Source organism: Patiria miniata, unplaced genomic scaffold, assembly GCF_015706575.1.
Source record: "Patiria miniata isolate m_02_andy unplaced genomic scaffold, ASM1570657v1 HiC_scaffold_2, whole genome shotgun sequence".
Classification (NCBI taxonomy): Eukaryota; Metazoa; Echinodermata; class Asteroidea; order Valvatida; family Asterinidae; genus Patiria; species Patiria miniata.
In genome coordinates, this window is record NW_024037058.1 from 11,595,712 (window position 1) to 11,615,766 (window position 20,055).

Consider the following 20,055-nt stretch of genomic DNA (forward strand, 5'->3'; position numbering starts at 1 on the left):
TGTCTCAAAAAAAGATCTTTTTTTCAAATCAGAATTTAGTATTTTTGCTATAAGAAGAGGCTGATCATTGTTTATAGCTTATTTGTATGAAGCCATTATCTTGCTCTGTGTTGTTGTGTCCTGCTTATTACATGTAATAAAATGCTTTCACGGTACGGTCATTTGCATATTGTTCAATCCAAAAGATTAATTTTCGAATCAGATTTTTGGTAAAGGTTTTAACCTAAATCTACATTTTCCATTCTGCTAATAGAGGAGGCTGATATTTGTTTTAGGCATATTTAAATGAAGCCATTATCTTGCCTTATATCTTGCCAATTTTTAAATCAGATTTTTGTAAAGGTTTAACCTTTTTCTACATTTGCCATTCTGCTACTGGAAGAGGCTGATATTTTAAAGGCATATTAAAATGAAGCCATTATCTTGCCTTAAATCTTGCCAATTTTCGAATCAGATTTTTGTAAAAGTTTTAACCTAAGTCTACATTTGCCATTGTGCTCATGGAAGAGGCTGATATTTTTAGACATATTTCAATGAAACCCTTATCTTGCCTTAAATCTTGCCAATTTTCGAATCAGATTTTTGTAAAAGTTCTAACCTAAGTCTACATTTGCCATTGTGCTCATGGAAGAGGCTGATATTTTTAGACATATTTAAATGAAGCCCTTATCTTGCCTTATATCTTGCCAATTTTTGAATCAGATTTTTGTACAAGTTTTAACCTAAATCTTCATTCGCCATTCTGCTAATGGACGAGGTTAATATTTTTAAGGCATGTTTAAATGAAGCCATTATCTTGCCTTATATCTATTTATGTACAATAATAATATGTTTCCTCGGTACGGTCACTTTTACACGACTTCAAATTCCGTGAAACGATTCTTGCATTTTGTTCAAAGACGTTGTTGGGCCCCACTTGTAATTCTTATTTTGAATTTACACCAATACATTTATATCCTGGTAAATCTGTAGCATTCACATTCGTCCTTATTTTCGGGGAATTCGTCTCAATACATGTGGAGACTGGCGTTGAATTGAAAATGCAGATTTTTAAAATTATTCCTTTTCGCGCTTCGGTCTTGGTCTTGGCAATGGTTTTGGATAGTTTGGATAGGCGTTAACCTTTTGTGCTGTCTTGTTACTGAATTGAAACAACAAAGAACATCCACCTGGGATGCATGTAACGCATACGGTCCTTATTTTGCTTTGAAGTAGTTTAATGTGCGTACGTGATGTTCCTTTTGGAGAAATCAGCCCATAAACGAATACCATTTGTCTCCATTTGCCCTTTATTTTAAGAAACTAGAAAATCCAAGCAAATGAGCCATGTGTGTTCCGCCGGATTCCATGATCATCTGCACATAGATTTAGGTTTTTTTTTTTATATCTGACCGTAACGTTTCAGCTTGCAACCAAGGACATTGAATGACCGAGATAATTATTGAAATAAATGATAAAAATATATCGAATTTGTTTTTTTCGATTCAATGTCAGTCTTTAAACGAGACGAATTAGTTAAGATCAGAAATTACACGAGACCAAATATAAATTGATGTAAATTCGAAATCGGGAATAAAGTATCTTCCCATGGAATTTGAGTGATATAAGTATAACCGGGAAAGATATATAGTTTAGTTTATATTACATGTTAGTATTATATTTTCTTTGTACTAAAAGAAAGCTTAATGACTGGCCTTTCATGTCCTAGACTTTGAAAGTGATACAAGGTCCTGCCATATTCTTATTTTTTTAATCCACTCGGAGTTTTTGGCATTAAATATTGTATTTTTTTTTTTACATTTTGTATTCACCATTCTTATACACATGTAAATTGTAACGTATTTTTTTCTTTTTTTCAAATTTTGTTTTATGTATTGGAGAGTGACAGTTGCTTTGATTCATGCACTCGGCGCGTTGTTCCCACTTTGTCAGAACCACAATCCCAATCGTGTGAAGAAAAGTGATCGAGTAAGCGAAACAATAGGGGCAAATCCCACAGGTGGAAAAACAGATATTAACATCATTTGAACAATTAGTGAAGTCAATCGCATGTCAATTCCTTTATATTAATCAAATGCACACTTTTTTAAGTACGTCTAAACTCAAATTTTACCTGAATCACCTGGAAATAAAAAGTACGTCATAGGGATAGGCGTAGCCAGCGTGAGGGTTAGGGGGTTTGTGGTGGTATTAAAGGGGGTATATTTTGTAAAGACCGCCCTTTTCCATTCAAGTGCATTCCCCTCCCCCCCCCTACGGCGTTTACCCCCAATATATTTTATAACAAGTGCCTTTTTTCCGAACAAGTGCCTTTTTGTACCAAAAAGGAGTGCCTTTTGTGTGGCAGCGGTCGTTACGAGTACTTTGTTAAATTTCACGCGTGTTGCCGTGAAAAGCGCCATTTATTGTCCGTTAGTGTGCATAATCGTCTGTTTTGAACATCACCCCCATCGGAAGATGGTACATTTTTATCACGGGTGAGCGGGTGCCCCTTCTAAAGAAACGTTTACCTTCCCTCCCCCTAAAAAAATTGACCTTGCTACGCCCCTGATAGGCCCTATAAGTCATTTTTATTATGACCATTTGGCTTGATACAAGTGTTATTAGTAAATTTGTTTGTTTCAAAGCTGTTTGTAATTGGATAAATAGAGGTCATTTTAATAATAAAAGTTTCTATACAGAAATCAATATGTCGTGTTTGTGATGATTCCAGAGGGTATACACCGTGAGTAAAAAGAAAATGTCCCTTTGGATAATTCGTTGTCTCCCCAAAAAACGGGAAAGGTTACCGGTATTTCTCTTCGACCAACATTCGGCCTGGGTATTAACCACAGTCAGTATAAGATTCACTGGTAATCAGCCATGCATGAACAGGATACTTGCAGTGGCGTAGTCACGGGGGGGGGGGGGGGGGGGCGACATGAAACCTTGTCGCCCCCCCCCCCCCCCCACTGAGATTTTGAGTTTCTAAAAAAAATATCATTGATCTACATGACGCCCCCCTCCCATGAAATGTTCCAGCCCCGGAACAGTCGGAAACTAGGGACTAGACGTTTAAAAGTGAAATTTGTTCAATCGTAAACTTCGACTGAAGTGGTTATTTTTCAGACTATTTCAATCGAAAATGAGAGTGATTTTCACTCTAAAACGTCTAGTCTCGAATTTCATTCTTTGTAATTTAGAGAGTAACATTGTGACCTATGACTGTTTTTTTTCTGTATTTTGTCATTTGCTACTTTTCCAGTCTAGACTAGGCCAGGCTAAGTAAGTTGATCCATGATATACTGGAACCATTGCAAGTTGCAACATCAATGTTGTTTTCAACAGGGAATTGGCCCAAGGAACTGTTCTCAGAGTATTTTTGTGAGGAGCAGTCCTACGCAGATGCAGCTTAATTGGCTACCTGATCTGCTTGGACGACTTGTGGCGTGTTTCCCCGCACACACACTGGTTGACTCGCGTTTGATCCCAATAGGCGGGCGTTATGAATGAAACTTTCTTGCTTAGGCCCCCAAAAAAGTCTCCGGTTTCTGGTATGCGCGCGCGTCGCCGTAGCCATGCGCGTCGGCAAAATGAAAAAGTTTTTTTTTCAATACAAGATGATGTTTCAAAACCGCCAAACTCACTGGTTTGACTGGAATTCTGCTGCTGCACAATTTTAACGTGTTTTTAGAAGGGGTTATGATCGAGAATAAGATTTATGTGGCCTCTCTGGACTCCCATATATTGCACTAAGTTTAGTCGGGCACCATTTGCAGTCATCAGCCGACATTTGAAGCAAAAAAAAAAAAAAAAAAACAGGTTAAAAAAAAAAAAAAAGCCGCGTCGCCGCACCACTTTTGGGGCAAGCTCCATACCAGAAACCGGAGACTTTTTTTTTTTTGGCCTTACTCCAGATTTTTTCTAGTGTTCTGTTAGTTTAGTTTTGGAAGCTTGGGTAATTGGAAGAAGTCTCTAAACCTTAAGAGTATAGTTATTTCTGTAAAACAGGACGCCTATATGCAATGGCTGATAGAGAGTTCGGGCAGGACTATAATGATGGGTGGCTGATGGAAGTGTCCTGTACAGGGTTTGGGTAGCGTCTTTTTCTATGAAGACAAACCGATGAATTAATGAAACTCAAATCCTTGTTGATATACCTTGCTTGATTTTAAAGCAAATTTAAATGCAACTTTAATTATAGAAACAAAAAATCTCAATTTAACCAACCACAACAAAAATGAAAAGAACCCCCCCCCCGCCAAAAAATTCAACAAACAGTGGCGTAAAGCTCCTCAGCATGAGACCTCTTAGATGGCATGGGCCATGTCAAAGAGATAGACTTAGGTCGGCTCCTAAAGGATCTCCTTTATGGAGAACTTGCTGAAGGTACAAGACCTGCAGGGCGACCCTATCTCCGCTATAAGGATATTTGCAAGAGAGACCTGAAGTCATCTTGAAAAGGAGCAAACAGCTGGGAACGCACCACAGACGACAGAGAATACAGAAAGGTTTGAGTAGGGCTGAAAATGCCAGAAAAAACTTCCTGGCTGACAAAGGAGCCAGACGAAAGGAGCGGGCAGGTTCATCTCTGCATAAGCTGGTCGGAACGAGTGACCAAGGTTTAAAAAAATACAAAAACAAATGTTGTATATTCCCTTTAATGTTATAGTCTCGTAGCCATTCTCCAGTACATTATGAGTCAGTGAAACTAACCATAGAGGGCGCTCTTCAACAAAACCTTTTTTTGCGGCAGGTACCATCTTAAATTTTTCATTTTTTCTTAATGTTTAATAAGGGAATAAATGTGTGCTCCGGAGGTTTTTATCACTCTGTTTAAAACCACTTAGAGTCTGGGTGCTGATAATTACCCGAGCCGGAGGCGAGGGTAATTATCAGCACCCAGACTCTAAGTGGTATTAAACAGAGTGATAAATACCGACGGAGTACATATTTATTCCCATTCATAAATACCTTTTCGGTAAAAAAAAATCATATAATTCGTTCAAAACATCCCGATTTTGTTCAACAAATTCACTTTATGGTTTTTGAATCATCCCTCCTGCAAAATAATGGAGTGTTCAGCTGGCGAGTAAGATGAAAACAACCCTTTTATGGAGATTGACGCGCGCGTATCATGTTCTATGCGATGTCGCGCAGAACGCACCTGGCGCGTTGCGTTTTGAATTTAGAACTATAAAATTCTAACTCCATGGTAGTGTTGCGCATGCCTACGTGAGGATTGTGAACGTTCAACCAATGAAACGATAAGAGGCACTGGATTTTTAGGAGTCCACATTTTATTGTGACACTGGAAAAGTGTTTAAGACGTACCAGTTAGCCAGGTCTTTATCATCCGTTTAATACCGGCCACGTGACGGGCTCTCGACCAATAGGAATGGCTAAACTGTCTGAGGTATTTATGAATTATTGTTTCTAATATAGGCTACAACATATTTTGACGGGGCAGAATATTATAAAGTGACAAGAAGTAATGGCACCAGTGGCCTTTAATAATAGTAGTCTTGTACCGTAAAACACGCCTTTCTTAAGTACAGTAAGAGTTAGGGAAACGCTTAACTAACCACAGAGGACGCCCTCATCAAGTTTTTGGCGCATGTGGGCCTAAAGGGGTTGGTTAAACTTGTTGTATAAGGGGGCAGAATATTAAAAAGTAGGGGAAAAGGTAAATAATACCCACTCTAGTGATAAGAGCCAATTCACACGAGGCAATAATCAATGGCAGCTTAACTTCTAACGAAGAACAAATAACCTTTTCCCCATAATGTTAATGGAAATTGGTCAGATCATTAAGTGGAATTAGAATTTGCCTTCCGTTCTCTACTTGGAAATTACCTAGATCAAGCTGCTCGTCAACCGACTGGTATTTCATGGCTCAACGATCATTATGAGACGGTGTGGAGTAATTCAATTCAGTGCCACCGTGAAAAGCCTTCCTGAAAAGTTGATGCTCAAACCGGAGACGATCAGCGCCAGATAGTTTTTACATCGTTTTTGTTTATTAAGGACCGTATGCCTCACTGATGGTCGTCAGGGGCGCATGTATTAGCAACTCATGTTGTCACATTTACAGACACTTATGGCAGCAAGTAGCGGACCCAAGGGGCCGGGAGCTCCCCTACCCGGGTCCCGCCAATTTTCTTTAGTAGAATAAAAGGGGCAAAGAGGTGGGGAAAGGGAGTAAAACCCGACCCAACGTTCCGCCTACCGAGGAGTTTGGCAGGGAGTAGGGCAGTGGCGCACCCATGGGGTGGTTCCTCGGGAGACTGAAGCTTCAAAAAGGTTTCCTTTTTAAGAAAACAATGCCAAGGCAGGAAGCACCTTCAGTCATTGAGCATACTCTTGAATGTTTTTATCATTTAAAAAACGTCCGCATATAGGATTAAAAGCCATGGCCGGGTTATGGCCGCTACCTGGCTTGATCTACATCAGTGTTTTATCTACGTGCACAGCATGAAGTTGTTAACAAAATTATCTTTAAGTATTAAAAGTGCGCAATGAAAATGTTCGTGCAGACGAATGAAAGTACTCGTGCCGCAGACGAAGTGCAATTTTTAACTATCGTTACGGCATTGCAGAAACACCTTGCGAATGTTTCAAAGCGCTATTGCTCGGTTGGTTACACATTGGACTTATAATGTACCGAAGGTCAAAGGATCGAATCTGTACTTTGATAAATTTATGTAATTGAATGGGCCAAGGTCTACTAGTTGTTTTCTTTTCCTTTACGTTTCTAATCAAATGCAACTTTTTATATTGAAGTAGACCTAGGCCTAGATTCAATATTTTTGTGTGACTGGCTTGGAAGAATTTAGTAAGGGAAAAAATTCCGAGAAGCATTCCCCTGACATTGAATATTGTCAGGGACCAGACAGTTGACTGCCACCCGCAACTGAGTATCACAAGCATGACGAGTGATTTTGCACATTTGCTGTTGTCCTACAAATGCTTTCTAAATTCTAAAGAGTGAAAATTCACTCCATTCGAGTGAAGATTCACTCCCACAGTCGGAACTAGGGACTAGACGTTTTAGAGTGAAATTTCTTCGATCGTAAAGATCGAGGTTTCACTCGAGCTTTGACCGAAGTGGTTCATTTTTCAGACTATGTCAATCGAAAATGAGAGTGGTTTTCACTCTAAAACGTCTAGTCCCCAATTTCACTCTTTGGAATTTAGAGAGTTACAAGCAAAGTACGAAGGAAGAAGAGTCAAAATATGTGCATTTGTTTGTCCACAATACTTGTTATCCACTGCACTTGCACATTTACCTATTAGCAGATAGTAGGAATATGTCCGTTTTTGACGTTCTATATACAAAATTTCAAACTGTAAATGAATTCTTCTCTTTCAATAAAATTGGAACAAGATAGGTGGGTGTAAAGAACTAATGTGTTACTTTAGTAAGCGCAAAGTCCAGAGACCAGACAAAACCTCCGCTGACGTATGGCCGCCTCCGAATTGCACACATGTCTATGGGAAGACACTGGCGGGTGCTGCTTGGATTAGGGTAACAACTTTTGACCACTATGAATGATGTCACAACTGAGAGCAGGTTTATTATTGTTCCTCTGTGATATGCACAAAGTACACACAGTTCTTTCAAGCATCGAATTATTTTTTACATCCTAGTTTACAATGATTGACTGGTAAAAGATCAACAGCAATTACGATTCTAATCAGGCTTAAGTAGTATTTTTCCATTCCTGGATTAACTTTCAATTTAGTCGGCTTCTGTCAGCGAAATCTTCAAAGCCAATTATTTAGCAGAAAGAGTCTCATTATTTCTTATATCCTAGTTTACAATGATGGATGGACTGGCGCAAGATCAACTGCAATTACGAGTCTAATCTGGCTTCAGTGGTATATTTTTATTCCCGGATTAACTTTCAATTTAGTCGGCTTCTGTCAGCAAAATGCTTAAACGCCAATGCAAAGTTTTAAGTTGCAGCCATTAAATAAAGTATGGTTTACTTCCATCCTTCCTCTTTGAAATGGCTACTGCAATCAAAAAGCACATAATTGTTAACCACAGACAAGGGAGCAGTTTGTCTCAGATGCTAATAACTGGACGCTCCAAAAGTATTATAAATCAACGAACTTAACGCTTGGTCAACCGGATCAGTGCTAAAAAGAATGTTTTATGTCCTACTTTATTGTCCACAAAAGACTGGTGGTGCACAGATCGGGGCTTGTCCACAATTTTCTTCCTCCTCTAATAAAGGTTTATCCTGCCGTAAAGTTAGCTGTACGCGCAAGTTCACGAAAATAGTATTTCGGGACCGGTATACCCACATAATAATAAACTAGAAACAGCTATATACTTAATTGCCAATATTTATTTATTAGATAATAAAACGAACTCTGTATTTGCGCCAATCTTTTCCATTTCATGCCGTTCGATTTTCTTCTATAAAACAAGAAACTGTTTCCTCGAAAGGTTTATTATTAAGGACAAATTGCACACAACTATCATAGTTGGAAACATCAGTCGTTCATCGTACAGACAGTGTGGCTCCCTACAAATCTGACAAACAGGACCTGGTGAGTTCCAGTCGTATTTAACATTGAATAGCAGAGAAGATGAAATTTTAGGTAAAATTTCTTCTTGGGAGTTCTAACTCTTATTATAGCGTATAGTAATAACCACTTTATGCTTGCCGCATTATTGACATTTTCACTGTACAAAGAAGACACGAGAGATGAAGTTGCAACCAACTATTGGAGTTGTTTTTGCTTCCGCTGGTTAGTTTAATTTTTTGCTTCCGAAAATGCCCTATTGGTGATGTTTAATTCAACTGCATGTGTTTTGTGTTGTGTTTCCAACAGATAAAACTGAAATTATTCATTGAGTCTTTTTTCACATTTGTCATTACAGGGACAGACCGCCGTCAATCCCTTAACCATCTGATCATGGCAACTACTCGGTAAGTGCATAATCCCTCATGCGCAATAACTGATGGCACTTTGATTTTGACCATGTCTCCCTTTCGTTTTCTTGCCATTAGAACTGAGTGAAGGTCAATTTCCTCAGATATCAAAACGGCCAGATCTCACAAGATTCGTTACTCAAAATTATTGCAATCTATACAAGCAAACACGTTTTTCCACATCTTTAGAAGTTGATTACACCGATATATATAGTGACAACTTAACCCGAATATAAAGAGCTTATATTCGGGTTTTTGACCGAGCCCGTACCGGGATTTGAGCTCTTAAGTCTCTTAATTGAATGGCCATCGACAGCAGGAAAAAATTATTATCACTCGACTGAATGACTTGCTACTTTCTCCTAAATACCGTTTTGAGTGGCCTAAACGCACACAGACTAGACCGGACACTTGGCCTACATAAAACCAAGGTGGAGGTGGAGGTGGGGGTGGGGGTTTTCAGGGGCCATATTATTGTCATTCAAAGTCATATATATAAAATGTATTCCAAGTAAATTGTTCTCATCCAAAAAGGATAATAATATATTGTGACACAAATATCATCCATTGAAAATCATCTACTGAAACATTTCAAAATATTTATTTTAAATAATTAAACGGTAATTTAAAGTAGTTTTTACATTCTACGTTTTCCTATTCATTGTTTAAAACAATCTTTTTATATATAAATTTAGCATATAAGCGTGACATTTATTTGGAGATTTTTAGCAACGCGCACCACCATTTTGAAACGAAATATCAATACGAGGAAAAAATGCAGCAAACTTCGAGGTGACTATCCAGCTCGATAATATATATTGAATTTTGTTGGAGACATAATAACTACTGGTCAAAAATATTATCTTTACGGACACAAAAATACAAGTTTGTGTACAAACCTACGGGAATGTAGGTGCGCATAACGCACGTTTTGCCCCACGCACTATTATTGCGCGTAGAGCGTCCATGACGGTGTCATATAAAAATCGGACTCGTACGAAAATTGGACTCTTTTTTCTTTTATTGGTTAAACCCTCTCACGTGACCGGTCCCTCTCCTAATTTTCTATGCATGAGCATGCGCAATACCACCAATGAGTCCGTATTTCATAAAACCTAAATTGATGCTACAACGGAACGGGAAAATTTGTGCACACTCAATGGTGCGTATGCACGCGCTGCCGATCTAGTCTCTTTATTCTATATCTATGGTAATTATACAATATTTCACAAGCGACTCTACCGCGATCGGTCAATACCGGAGTCTTATGTAGCGCACCTATATACCAACAATGAGGTACTCAAGGCACTGGCAATTATGTCTATTTGAAAAGATACCGGGTGAATGACGTTTATGAAAAAATGCCGACACCCTTTATGTAGCATCTTTATAAGGGTTTACATGGTGCCTCTGTTTCTGTTTCTGGGTTAAGTGTTTGTGATGATAAGAAAATGCAGCAATGATAACTTCAGTTTTATTCGCATTTAGCTTGAGTTTGTAAACATAAATACATTCAATTCTGAACGTCAGTGATGCAAGTTGACAATCTGAAAAGTACACGGTGCAGCGATGTACGGTGTCCTGTCGCTGCGGTGTTCAATTTGCAGTGCTTCCACTTTCAAGAACATTTCATATTTTAAGGAGTTTTCAGACAATTGATTACTGTAGTGAAACGTGTTTACGAGGCACCGTACAATTGGCACACAGCCCAGAATAATGTATACAAACGCGCACTCAGTGCCGTGAACGCGCGAATATCAGCCCTTTTCTGCCTGCACACCAAAGTGTGCAATTTAGAGGCCTATACACTACACGGCCGTACACTGGCCAGGCGTTCGGGGAACCTGATTAAAATATTAGAACCAAGAATATTAGGAACCTGGAATCTTAGGAACTGGGGCAACTTTAGAAATACAAACTTTGTAATTATAATTTATCATTGGCAATGTTATTACAATTTATAGAGCTGGAAGTTGAATCTAAGTTATATGATTTTGTAACACTTGTTTTGTGAGTTTAGATTGAGATTCAGATCCAGAACTATTGTAATTGATTTTGTTAACAAGTAATCTGTAAAAAGTTCATGAAACCAAACATAATTTAACTCCTCCTAGTGTTTTGATTTTGTATGTTTGTCTTGGTTGTTCTTGGCGTCCTTAAATCTAATCATTTGAGCGGACCTCTTTAATGGCGTACCGCTACAAAAGTGGCGTCGTAAACAGGAGAAAAACCGGAACTTTTAAAGAAATTCAAAGAAATAAAAAAAACCAAATACATTTTTAAAATAATTTCATAACCAAACAAATTACACTTTTTTTTAGATCCTAAACTACTGTTAATACACAGAAATCGTTTTTACAACATTGTAATTTCAAAATTTATGTTTAAACGAAAAACTTACATTGAAGATTGCAACACAGGGTATGAAATAAAAAACTATTCTTTCTGATCAGTTTTCAGACCATGTTGATTGTGCTGACCTTTACCGCTATTGTTGCCGACTGCCTCACCAATCCTAATGGTCTGGTTCCCGACCTTGCCGACCAGGACACGGAGGATAATGCACAACCGTTTGTTCCTGAGGAGATAAATCTCCATGCTGACGGGCTGAACGATGCAGCGGATGACGTCGTTTCTGTCTCCGAAAGCTGGACCAAGATTCCAGGAGTTTTAAGAGACATCTCATCAGGTTACTGTGGGGTCTGGGGCACGAATTACAAATCCATGATATACTATCGCCACAACACTTACGGTAACACTAATTCGTTTGGTGATAATTGGATCCAAGATAAAACTGGGAATCTTGAAACCGTCAGTGTAGGTTACAACAGTGTCTGGGGCTTTAATGCTCATAGATCTATCTTTTATCGTAACGGTATCAGCGCTAGTAAACCCATGGGTACCAGCTGGGTGTCCGTATCTGGTATAAAAGCTCTGTGTTTAAGTGTGAGCCAGAAGGGTCACGTGTGGGCCGTGGGAGGGGATGCAAAGGTTTATCATAGAAAAGGGGCAAGCAATACCAACATAGCGGGAACAAGCTGGGTGGAGATCAGTGGGCCAACAGAGAGGATGGATATAATTACTGTGGGAGAAGTAGGTGTCTGGGTGAGGGATGTTCAAAATTCTACCCTTTTTAACCGAAAAGGAACGTTCGGCGACCCATCCTCAGACCCGGACGGGTCAGAGTGGGTAGCCTCAACAGAGGGCTTTTTCCTAGAGAGCCCCTTCCTTAGCTCGGGAGTTGACAGGCTTTACGCTGGCAATTACTCATATTCGGCCACTTCCTATTGGTATGACGTTTGGTATCTTTGTGGAGTGAGCGCCTCGAAACCAATGGGTAAGAAATGGGTCAAGGAGGATGAAGCTGTGTCTAGGGGCTTGTACAAGCTCAGTTACCACAAAGATGTGGCTTGGGGCCTCAGCTTTTCTGATCATGTTTACGCCAAGTCTGTAAGTGCGTGCACTTAAATTAGTATCCACAATTTAACCCAGGAAGTATGCCGACAAAACAACCACTGACAAGCAAGTTCATAGTTTCATAAATTAAGTTCAAGTTGGATTAATATAGGTGAACAGCGATTGTTGTAATTACATTACATATTTGGACTGGATTTTGTTTTAACCAAAAGTTATCATGAAAGAAATCTGCATTTTAGCAGTTTGCCTGGAAAACAATTCTATAAGCTAATCCGATGATCGCAGACCTACTTCATAGTTTTTCTTTTCAAAATAAAGTGCGTTTTCCCAGGACATTTCCAAAGCATTTACGGCCAACGTGTCAGTATAAAAAGTTATGTTATTCCTTATGATAACAATGTCAGGATTTTGTTCTTTTTCCTTTAACTTTTGCGATTGCTTATTAAAATTGCCAAACTTCGAAATTTTATTATATTTGGGTGGTTATGATTTCGTTTGGATACAAGAATATTATTAATGTTTTAGAAAAAAAATAAGCAGCTCCATTATGAAAAAGATAGCACAGTAGTCAACATTCAATAGTGACGCAATGGAGTGTTATCTCAAACTGTTATATTTAATAAATGATAATTTTAATATTGTCAACACCCTCCAGAGACTTTAGTTTTCGGAATGTGTGAAATGGTAGCTGTACCATCGAGTATGTGCAAAAACATTCACACAGCAAAAGACACACTGTTAATACTTCACATTTTTGGGTGAAGGCGATTTCAATGAAAACCATATTTTCTCCCTGAAGATGGAAGAAAAACATCGAACCAGTTACGTAACAAATCATGAGTCAATGAATTGGACTGGAAACTAGTACAGGGTTTCAATAAACGTGTGAATTCCAGTAAGATATCTTTTTAGTACATCAACGTTTGGTTACAATTTTTTGGTTCTTTTCATTTTGGTGGTTGGTTGGTTAAAATTTTGTGATTTTTTTTTCGTTTCGATAATTGCAGTTTGAATTTCATTAAAGTTAGATTAATATCCAGCAAGAAATATCAACAAGGAATCGAGTTTTATTCGTTCACTGGTTGTCTTTTGTAGAAAAAAGTTCATCGGCCAGGTCTCCCTTGCTGGTCACCTAAGCCTGTAGCCTCCACCAGTTGCAGGTGGGTAATCTCGTCCACAATTATTGGGAAGGAAACACAGGGCATCGTAAGGTTGTTATTTATTGACATGATTCATGCAAAAGTCGGATTGGACAATCTCCAACAACAACAAAACAAAAGACAAATTTTAGTTTCATGTAAACATTGGAAGACACCCACCAACAATTGCTTTGAAATTATCTTGTGCCCAATAAACGCGATTTGATGTGGATATTACGTTGATTACGACGACTTGAATTTGAGTATCCTTCGTGAAAAATATATTTTGTCTCCATATAGTACAGGGCGCAAGGCCTGTAAGGATTAATTAGGCCAAAAAAAAAAGTCTCCGGTTTCTGGTATGGAGCTTGCCCAAAAAGTGGTGTGGCGACGCGGCTTTCTTTTTTTTTACCTGACTTTTTTGCTTCAAATGTAGGCTGATGACTGCTAATGGTGCCCGACTAAACTTAGTGCAAAATGTACGGGAGTCCAGTGAGTCCACATAAAGCTTATTCTCGATCATACCCCCATCTAAAAACGCGTTAAAACTGTGCTGCAGCAGAATTCCAGTCAAACCAGTGAGTTTGGCGGTTTTGAGACCTCATCTTTTATTGAAAAAAAAAACTTATTCATTTTGCCGACGCGCAGGGCTACGGCGACGCGCGCGCATACCAGAAACCGGAGACTTTTTTTTTTGGCCTTAGCGCATTGAAATAAAAACAATGTTTATAAGAAGAATATCAAAAATAACTAGAGATATATTTCTGTTTGTAACAGAACACAGGCTTTGTCCTCAATATTTCATTCAAAGCCTATCCATGTACATCGTTTTAATCGAATCGGACGGTTCTTTAGATTTTTTTTAAAAAATGTGCACCTTTAAGACTACGTCACAGGACCCGTGATCACCTGCCCACAGAGTGCGCTCGAGTAAGGCATGACGTCAATAGTGAGATTTTTTAAAGCCTACCCTTTTCAGAGACTGACATCGTTGAAAGCAATTCACATTTTTTCAAATTTAAATTATAAGGTACTTCTAGTTTGGGCCGGAAGGAATGGTCACGTGATCGCGGAAAATGTTGAGGGGGGTGGGGCGGATTCCGCCACCCGGCCTCTTTAGGGTTAGTGTCCGGAGGAAAAAAACATGTCAACATTTCGGCGCAGATGTGCGGTTGCCCCAATCCCCCGACACCCAAAGCTGGATACGTTACTGGAGCCGGACCGGTATGGAGGAGGGGGAACCGGGCGCCTCTGCGGGGTGGCCCCTTCCCCAGGGGACCGCAGGCCGCTGTCCGACGGGGTAGTCGGATAAACCGTTGTTCGCGGTCGATTCGAGACCGAGACCTAGCCCGGGCGTCCCTGGCCCCGAATTCTGTGGGCAACACACTCCGGCCGCCGTCTCCCCCACGCGGGGCCCTGGCGCGGCACTCGGCGGCGGCTTAAAAAAAACCCGGCATGGGTCACTCCCTCCTACATTCGGAAGACAGCACGGTGGCCGGCCCCATGCCCACCGGAGCGGGGACCGGCAGGGGACAACCTAGCCTTTAGTCAAGGCGTGCGTGTCTACCTGGACGCGTGGTGCCCCAGATTCTCTCACGTAAAAAAGACCAGTCGAGTGGCGAAGCGGCTTCGCCGCTCGTGCTAGTCGTTTTACGTGCCAGCATTCGGTGTGCGTCATGTGTCCGGATAAGCGCGTGGGACTTGACTAAAGACTAGGGACAACCAAACCCCGACCCCTTGGACGGCGGGGTTTTCTATCTCTGATCGGTAATGTTCCTTCCGCAGGTTCACCTGCGGAAACCTTGCTAAGGAAGCTCTGTAGGCCGCGTCCCAGCAGCTATAGCAGCGTGATATTCAGCCTGTGGCTCGTCCGATGATAAGTTGCAAATTTTTAAGCCCCCTCCAAAACAAAAAGGTTCTGCCCACTGAATAACAACTAATAACGCGGCATGCATGGCCGCCAAGCAAACAAAACTATCATAGACCTCAGTGATAAATAGCCCCACTACTCATTTTTTTTTTCTTCACGAAACGAAAACTCTTGGGGTAATCCGATGTCGATGACGTTTGGGAGAAAATTTTCATCCAGAAATGTTCATCCCTAGAAGTAGTCAAAAGGCCATCGCCATTTAATAAAAACTGATGAGCAAATTCATGGCCTAATATCACCGAAATTTCACAGATATACAAGGTCGCAATCCTCATTACGGCTTCCCTCCTGTTTTTCATTTTTTTTTATTTACAAATCCTCAAGTTCATGGCCCACAATTAAATGCTCTAATAGCAAAGCAAATGAATGAGTGCATACAATTAGTGATTTGGTACGCGTTGGCCATTTTGGGCCTATTTACTGGCCTGCACCCATCAGTTGGGAACGTTGCCTGCCATTCGCTCGTACCCCCGCCCTGCAAACAGGACGCGCAGATACTCTGATAAATTCGACCTCTGATTGGTTGGATTTTGCGTGACCTGTGACCTGCGCGTCATCACGGTCATGACTCTGCAAGGTTTGAAACGGCCGTTAAGACTGATTCATTACTCTTTTATTCCAGTTTAGAGATTTTTTTGTTGAAAAGCGGAATAATGTAGGAAATTGTGTAAAAGTTATCTGTGTTGTAAATTTAGAATTCCTGTCACTTGCTCAGGCTCCGTTTCGAATCACGAACGGTTGGATTGGATCAAAATTGTATCCACATGGTCCGCAATGAAACAGAAATCACATCCGGTATGAAATGTGCGCATTTCTATGGGGAAGTCTTCGGATAGCATTTGCGCGCACTGTCGAACTGCGATCTTAAACAGCTGCAGCCAGATGCTATTTATCAAAGGTCATACGCCACTTCCTTCGCAAGTTTCTGTGAAGCTCATCACCGTATCCTAGCTTCCTGTTTGCAGGGCGGGGGTACTAACGAATGCCTGCCATCACACACACAACTCTGTCGATAGGTGGCGACATCCCATCGTATGGTATTGCCCTCTTCTTGTCCAAGTCTCACCTGGAGAGTGCGGTGTGAGGAAATTGGTTCTCCCCATGTCGGATGATGAACAGCTATGCTAGGCTGTTGCACTATAGGACGCCCTCTATTCGTCATTTTGTTGTTTGGTGCATCATATCAAAAGAAGCGGGATGAGTGGGTAAATTGCATTGCATGAGCAAGTCAGGAGTTTAAGTTTGAAGGGCTGGTACCATCTTCAAATGGGGGCGCTATTCAAACCGGACGATAATGCCCACTATCGGACAATAAATAGCCTTTTTGTGGCACAATTGCCGAAGGTCCCTCGAAATTCCTAATAGGACACTTAATTGTAAAAGGCACTGGTAAAAATGGCACTTTTATTAGAAAAAGACACTTGTTCAAATTAAAAACAAGGGGGAGAATACTCCCCTTATACCCCTCCCCTCACCCTCCCGCTGGCTACGCCTCTGGGGGTAGTGTTGATCGTGTGCTGTGATAACTGGTCATGCAAGGCAGTGGTGTGTGATTGGACGTAGTAATCCCAATCTACCTGTACAGAGAACATTCCTTTACTGATGAAAAATTAAAAAAATAGTTCAGCACCATTTCTAAGTATGCCTCAATGCTTAGTGTAGTCCTTGTACCATGAATACTGGCGATAGGCACACAGTATACACTATATTTAAATGTACATTCTATCAGAAACTGGTAGTATTAAAAGCTGTGTGCCACCCGTCTGATCTGATTGGTGACTTTGGCACATGCAAACCAGTTAGCAGATACTATTGGCACAACTTGTGCCAAAAGCACTATACGAGTTTGCATGTGTGGCTATTGTGAGCTGAAAATTCATGCCTACAACTCGTTTGATGAGTGTTTTTGTATGCCTACAACAGAACCGGTTGTGTGAAAATAGTACATTGATAATGCACACTGATCTAGATATAGAGCATATCTTTACTGTCCTGCGTGTAAAATGTTCTTTCTACATGTCAAATGCATACCAAGCAAGCCCAAGTGGCCACATTTACTATAAGTCAGGCATATTTTTGTCTACATAAATTGCTTGAACTCTCTTTTTCAAATTTCTTTAGTTAATTTTGGTCGCAAACTGACTATCACGGAAAGTGTCCTTTGTATTTGGGTATGTTTATGGATCCATTGAGATGTATTATGATTTCTGAATTACGACTCGGTACAATAAATTGCATGTAATTTTCCTGATGTTGGAAAGTTTCAAAGACGGTAGGAACCAATGTTTCTGACAATAAAAAAAGTCGCAGATCAGTAAACATTTATCATAATACATAATTCAACGAGTCACACGGGTTTCTTATTCCTTATTTCTCACCGAACCACAGCGATGAATCGTCATTGCACAAATTATCTTAAATCCCTAGATTACAGCAGATCAACCCCCCAAATCCACCCCCCCCCCAAAAAAATTGCTTATACTTCTGCAAATTAAAAACCCCATCCCAGTCCCAACAAAACCCAGAATATCCAAGTCCGGATAGGGTTAAGAATCTGTGTTGTCATAATCTTCTCAATGTGAATTGTGTTTGATTGAATTTCGAGTAAAATGCAGCAGCTCCTCTCCCATGACTGTTGATACAGAGGGAGCCTCTTGAATTCGAAATCTGTTCCAATCAGGAACTACGAAGTTCATGTTGACAGAGCTCGTTCGTTGGATGTAATTTCATACAGGCTGGTAGTGAGACCCGGAAAAATATGTTGGTACGTTTAAATTTTCAACAAATTGCCATATGATATTGCCAACTGTCGATGTCATTTCTGGAGGTTGTTTTTTCGACATCTAAAATGAGCATGCAATCTGCGTTGACGTTTAAGAAGTTAAAGCACTGTATATTTTTGTGGGGGGGGGGAGAGGGCGCTTTAAAGAATTAATCAAAAGGGTGCTGATTATTTTCATACAGTTAAGTTAATTGTAACTTCATTCACGGTGCATTTAACATGATCATAAAATTGCATAACAGTGCAGTGCACGCTTTTAATTTTTTGAGGTAAACACAGCACTGGCGTGTCATCTGTACGGGGAGAGTGAAACAAAAAAAGGAAACCAAAATGGCAGGACCAGTTATTTAATGAAGCTCTGCATATAGCACCTTCTCTTTCAGCAAAACGAACACAATTCACATGGCGATGTATGTGAATTGTTTTCGAATAATAAGGGAATAAATAATGTGTTTGGCCGGTTTTGAACTAGTACGTTTTTATGAAACCGGCCAGGCACATTATTTATTACCAGTCATCGATACCTTTTTGGTAAAAAAATTAAAATAAGTCAAATATAAATAAATCTTCATCAATTTTATTCAACAGTTGTACCTCTTGTTTTGAGAAACACCCCCTGACCATGTCTATTGTATGTGCCTTGCGCGCGTAGTGCCAACAATTTCCTTACATGGAGATTGGTGTGCAAGCGGCGCGAACCGCGTGGCGCAGAACGTAGCGGTGTTTTACCAGCGCTTTAAAACTACCCATGTGTCATGGTAAACTGTCTTAGGTATACTATACTGCACTGGGTAGTTCTTGAACCAATATATGAAACACCATCACCCATTATGGAATGACTAAATTTCATTCTTTGGCCTTACAAGGGCGCCTCGTGTTAAGACAAAGCAAAGGGCAAATGGCGTCCAAAACAGTACATTCTATTTTAGAATGGCAAGAACGTCTGGCCTTGTCAGCGTATCTCTAACATTTATTGCCACTGATGTTCCATTTTAAAATGCTTACTAAATTACGCCATTAAGAATTAACTACAAATTGTTGCATGCCACTTTATCTGAGGTAAATGAAAGTCATTGAAATGCGAGCTTAACATTAAATGTGTTTAAAAACCAAGTATGATTCTGGTCTTGCATGCATGTCGTTGGCTCGTACTTTCACTGCATATTAGTAAAACAATGTGTGTTTGTATGGACAAAGACCCTCGAATCTGAAATCCGATTCAAAACCAGGAACTCTGTTTTTATTGTTTCCAGAGCACGTTTGCTGGATATATTTTCATACAGACTTGTAATAACAACCGGAAATGTTTACGACTTAGTATGCTTACATTGTCTAAGATTTGGTGTTTTTATGGCATTATGTCACACACTTGAAGGTTGTTTTCGTAAACATGCAGTAATGACCATACCATCTGCGTTAACATTTACAACGTGAGACAATCGATGTATTACTTTTGAAGTATCTGAAACCCGGATGCTTGATACTGTAAACACCCTCTGAATCCGCCTTGACTCAACTCCTGAAGACCCCCCCCCCCCCGGCCCCGGCATCAATCCTCCTCACGCGTGCCAAGTTACTTCATTGGTTTTGCCTTATGGACCAGACGTTATTTGTGGATGCAGTGTTATTCATAAAACCAAATTCGTTTCCTTAAAGGATCATCCGCATAATCATCAAATGTTGTGTGGTGCACTGTGAACGTCTTGTACAAAAACTAACCATGCTGGTGTTTACGTGACGTTTGCAATTTTGGAACTTTGCCGGTGCGGGGAAGTTTGTTTACATTATATTCATGTTTTTTTTAAATATTTATAGACACTTTGACTCTATATAACACCATGCTGTGAGTGTAAGAGCAGA

At 40.1% G+C, this 20,055-nt stretch overlaps 1 protein-coding gene across 1 annotated transcript; it reads left to right on the forward strand.

The window, feature by feature from the left end:
• The first annotated feature begins 8,884 nt into the window (after positions 1-8,884).
• Positions 8,885-13,237, forward strand: LOC119726992 (tectonin beta-propeller repeat-containing protein 1-like). The gene is made up of 2 exons (XM_038198854.1): positions 8,885-8,924; positions 11,381-13,237. The coding sequence occupies exons 1-2, from the start codon at positions 8,911-8,913 to the stop codon at positions 12,393-12,395; spliced, it is 1,029 nt and encodes a 342-aa protein (XP_038054782.1). The 5' UTR covers positions 8,885-8,910; the 3' UTR covers positions 12,396-13,237.
• The last annotated feature ends 6,818 nt before the right edge of the window (positions 13,238-20,055 follow it).